General features: G+C 39.4%; 1 protein-coding gene across 1 annotated transcript; it reads right to left on the bottom strand.

Moving 5' to 3' along the window:
- Positions 1–213: 213 nt before the first annotated feature.
- Positions 214–995, bottom strand: LOC139748947 (receptor expression-enhancing protein 1-like). The gene has a single exon (XM_071662303.1). It carries the CDS (start codon positions 922–924, stop codon positions 292–294), a length of 633 nt encoding a protein of 210 aa, XP_071518404.1. The 5' UTR covers positions 925–995; the 3' UTR covers positions 214–291.
- Between the last annotated feature and the right edge of the window lie 3,869 nt (positions 996–4,864).

The following is a 4,864-nucleotide window of genomic DNA, read 5'->3' as shown; positions in this document are numbered from 1 at the left end:
AAACACGACTGACTTTTGGATACTTCGAAAATTAAATCTAAATTCATAAAAAAAAGACAAACTTACATAAATACTGGGATTAGAGATCTAAAGAAACTATTTACAGTAAGGCAAACTAATCGTTTTGTAAAAGACATGGTAAAAAATAGGTGAAACAATACTACAGACAATACAATACCAGATATGTCTGTCCCCAGGCATAATACCTAAACAATCATACACTCCAAATTTTGATTTAACTTATCACAATGAATTTAATAACTCTCATGTGCAATAAGATAGTGTGTGGGCCTATTTCAACAGCTGCTGTTGCCTTCTTCTTTGCTTTGTAAGTGGAGGAGAGGCAGTAGTACCTGAGGAGTGTGTGTGGTCATCATAATCATCAGGAATGTGTGGCAATGCCTTAACGTTGCGGTTCATATCTCCATCAGCAAGTTCGCCAGAGCTATAACTACAACGAAGCTGATTCACAAGACCACTACCACCCTGGGGTCCCTGACTTGCCTTAATTGCGGTCTGCATTAAGACCGTCGTAGCATAATTAACACCCTTGGTATCCAGTTGTATGACAGTGGAGTAGCCTTGCTGCTTAGCCTGAGCAATGCAGTTATCAATATCATCTTCTCGTCGGGTCAGCCATGGGTGTACAAACTTGCGGTACAAAATGGATGACCCGTGTGTGGCTGGAGACAACAGCCATAGCACCACTAAGATCTTGAGCTCGTAATAGAATGAGAACCAGAAACTTAGAAAGAGATCGGTTAGTGTTTTGAAGCATGTGAAGAAAGCAAACACAATCCAGTACATCATCCATTTTACGTATTCTTTAACGTTTTTGGTCTTCACAGCCTTGTAGGAGTAGTAGGCCGGGAACCATGTCCCAAACACTAATATGACTACTCTTGAGAGTAGTGATGAGATCATTTGTAAAGGTTGGTAACCCCTAGATTATCTAGAGATACCAGATATCAGCAGGAGCTCGTCAGCCGCACACCTTACACACACTCACCATATATATATATATATATATATATATATATATATATATATATATATATATTAATTAAACAACCATGGAGACATCACACACCCCAGCCGCAAACCTACATTCACTGAGAACCAATCACTTTCCTCTCTTCCTACACGTACACATGCCTTACATCCTCGATAAAAACTTTTCACTGCTTCTAACAACTTGCCTCCCACACCATATATTCTTAATACCTTCCACAGAGCATCTCTATCAACTCTATCATATGCCTTCTCCAGATCCATAAATGCTACATACAAATCCATTTGCTTTTCTAAGTATTTCTCACATACATTCTTCAAAGCAAACACCTGATCCACACATCCTCTACCACTTGTTTATGGTTGGGGTTGTTAGGGAGGTGAATGCAAGAGTTTTGGAAAGAGGGGCAAGTATGCAGTCTGTTGGGAATGAGAGAGCTTGGGAAGTGAGTCAATTGCTGTTCGCTGATGTTACAGCGCTGGTGGCTGATTCATGTGAGAAACTGCAGAAGCTGGTGACTGAGTTTGGTAAAGTGTGTGAAAGGAGAAAGTTGAGAGTAAATGCGAATAAGAGCAAGGTTATTAGGTACAGTAGGATTGAGGGTCAAGTCAAATGGGAGGTAAGTTTGAATGGAGAAAAACTGGAGGAAGTAAAGTGTTTTAGATATCTGGGAGTGGATCTGGCAGCGGATGGAACCATGGAAGCGGAAGTGAATCATAAGGTGGGGGAGGGGGCGAAAATCCTGGGAGCCTTGAAGAATGTGTGGAAGTCGAGAACATTACCTCGGAAAGCAAAAATGGGTATGTTTGAAGGAATAGTGGTTCCAACAATGTTGTATGGTTGCGAGGCGTGGGATATGGATAGAGTTGTGCGCAGGAGGGTGGATGTGCTGGAAATGAGATGTTTGAGGACAATATGTGGTGTGAGGTGGTTTGATCGAGTAAGTAATGTAAGGGTAAGAGAGATGTGTGGAAATTAAAAAAAGCGTGGTTGAGAGAGCAGAAGAGGGTGTTTTGAAATGGCTTGGGCACATGGAGAGAATGAGTGAGGAAAGATTGACCAAGAGGATATATGTGTCGGAGGTGGAGGGAACGAGGAGAAGTGGGAGACCAAATTGGAGGTGGAAAGATGGAGTGAAAAAGATTTTGAGTGATCGGGGCCTGAACATGCAGGAGGGTGAAAGGAGGGCAAGGAATAGAGTGAATTGGATCGATGTGGTATACCGGGGTCGACGTGCTGTCAATGGATTGAATCAGGGCATGTGAAGCGTCTGGGGTAAACCATGGAAAGTTGTGTGGGGCCTGGATGTGGAAAGGGAGCTATGGTTTCGGGCATTATTACATGACAGCTAGAGACTGAGTGTGAACGAATGGGGCCTTTGTTGTCTTTTCCTAGCGCTACCTCGCACACATGTGGGGGGAGGGGGTTGTTATTCCATGTGTGGCGAGGTGGCGATGGGAATGAATAAAGGCAGACAGTATGAATTATGTACATGTGTATATATGTATATGTCTGTGTGTGTATATATATATATGTACATTGAGATGTATATGTATGTATATTTGCGTGTGTGGACGTGCATGTATATACATGTGTATGGGGATGGGTTGGGCCATTTCTTTCGTCTGTTTCCTTGCGCTACCTCGCAAACGCGGGAGACAGCGACAAAGCAAAATAATATTAATAGTAATATATATATATATATATATATATATATATATATATATATATATATATATATATATATATATATATATATATATATATATATATATATATATATATGTTGGAAATTATCACAATTTTGCGCGTGATCAAGATATTCCTATGAGTCCACGGGCAAAATGAAACGCGATAACTTCCCAAGTGCACTTTCGTGTGATAATCACATCATCAGTGGGTAAGGTATCAAATTTTGATATCATGAACAATGTAGATTTAGTCAACAAGCTAGATAATATCAATGTTAATTTTGATTCAAACTAGTTAGCTTGATGTTTCTTTTTTTTTTTTTTTACAAAAGTTCCTGTTGATGACCTTTTAGAATGGTTATTTGATGTCTTGGATGGTATCTATTTACCTGTTTCAAAGTCAGTTTTCACTATACTGATAAAACTGTGTATAAAAGACTGTATTTCGATTTAATGGAGATTATTATGCTCAAAAATTTGATATGGCAATGGATAACCCTCTTTCACCTGTACTAAGTAATCGTTAAATGGAATTTTTTGAAACAAAATTACTGAAGGATATCTTACCTTCTAATGCAATTTGGTTTAGGTATGTAGATGATGTTCTTTGTGTTTGGCCAACAAATGAGAATTTACAAATATTTCTCCCCTTACTTAGCAATTTAGTACCTTCCATCAAATTTAGTGTAGAAAATGAAAATAATGGTATGTTACCATTTTTAGATTACATGATCTATAAGCAAGGAAATAAGTTTAAGTCTAGCTTATACAGAAAACCTACCAATGTATGGTCATATATCCATTATCAATCATCTTAATATGACATAGTTAGATTATCATCATTTCAATCTATGTTCCTAAGGGCATTACGTATTTGCAGTCCAGAGTTTAATTAATAAAGATGAGTTTGAGAAGAAATCTTCTATTGGATCTAAGTTAAAGTACTCTAGATCTTTCATTGATAAATCCCTTAAGTTAACAAAGAAATTATTTTATTGAGTTGAGCCCAAACCTCCCATTGAGGCCAAGAATCTTTTCATTCTCCCTTTTGATAATAATTTTACTTTACTTCCTATGTTGCTTGAATCCTTTAATGAAAATGTTGCCTTCAGCAAAAATAATACTATAAAGAATATCTTAATCGAGAATTCACCAGAAAACTCTCATGGATCCATCTATAAAGTGCCATGTAGAAATTGCGATGAGTTTTATGTTGGGCAGACTGTTAAGCATCGTTCTGTTAGACTTCAGTAACATGTATATGTGTGATGTCTCCATGGTTGTTTAATTCGTTTATGGATGGGGTTGTTAGGGAGGTGAATGCAAGAGTTTTGATAAGAGGGGCAAGTATGCGGTCGGTTGTAGATGAAAGAGCGTGGAAAGTGAGTCAGTTGTTGTTTGCTGATGATACAGCGCTGGTGGCTGATTCGTGTGAGAAACTGCAGAAGCTGGTGACTGAGTTTGGTAAAGTGTATGAAAAAAGAAAGCTGAGAGTAAATGTGAATAAGAGAAAGGTTATTAGGTACAGTAGGGTTGAGGGGCAAGTCAATTGGGAGGTAAGTTTGAATGGAGAAAAACTGGAGGAAGTGAAGTGTTGTAGATATCTGGGAGTGGATTTGGCAGCGGATGGAACCATGGAAGGGGAAGTGTATCATAGGGTGGGGGAGGGGGCGAAAGTTCTGGTAGCGTTGAAGAATATGTGGAAGTCAAGAACATTATCTCGAAAAGCAAGAATGTTATATGGTTGCGAGGCGTTGGCTATAGATAGAGTTGTGCGCAGGAGGGTGGATGTGCTGGAAATGAGATGTTTGAGGAGAATATGTGGTGTGAGGTGGTTTGATCGGAGGGAACGAGAAGTGGGAGACCAAATTGGAGGTGGAAAGATGGGGTGAAAAAGATTTTGAGTGATCGGGGCCTGAACATGCAGGAGGGTGAAAGGCGTGCAAGGAATAAATTGAATTGGAACGATTTGGTAAATAGAGAGGAGGTAGTAAAAGCTTTACGGAAGATGAAGGCCGGCAAGGCAGCAGGTTTGGATGGTATTGCAGTGGGATCTATTAAAAAAGGGGGTGACTCTATTGTTGACTGGTTGGTAAGGTTATTTAATGTATGTATGACTCATGGTGAGGTGTCTGAGGATTGGCGGAATGCGTGCATAGTG

The sequence above is a fragment of the Panulirus ornatus genome, chromosome 6 (genome assembly GCF_036320965.1).
Source record: "Panulirus ornatus isolate Po-2019 chromosome 6, ASM3632096v1, whole genome shotgun sequence".
In the NCBI taxonomy this organism is placed as follows: domain Eukaryota; kingdom Metazoa; phylum Arthropoda; class Malacostraca; order Decapoda; family Palinuridae; genus Panulirus; species Panulirus ornatus.
The sequence above is the reverse complement of the archived record's forward strand: the minus strand, read 5'-3'. Positions and strand labels throughout refer to the sequence as shown.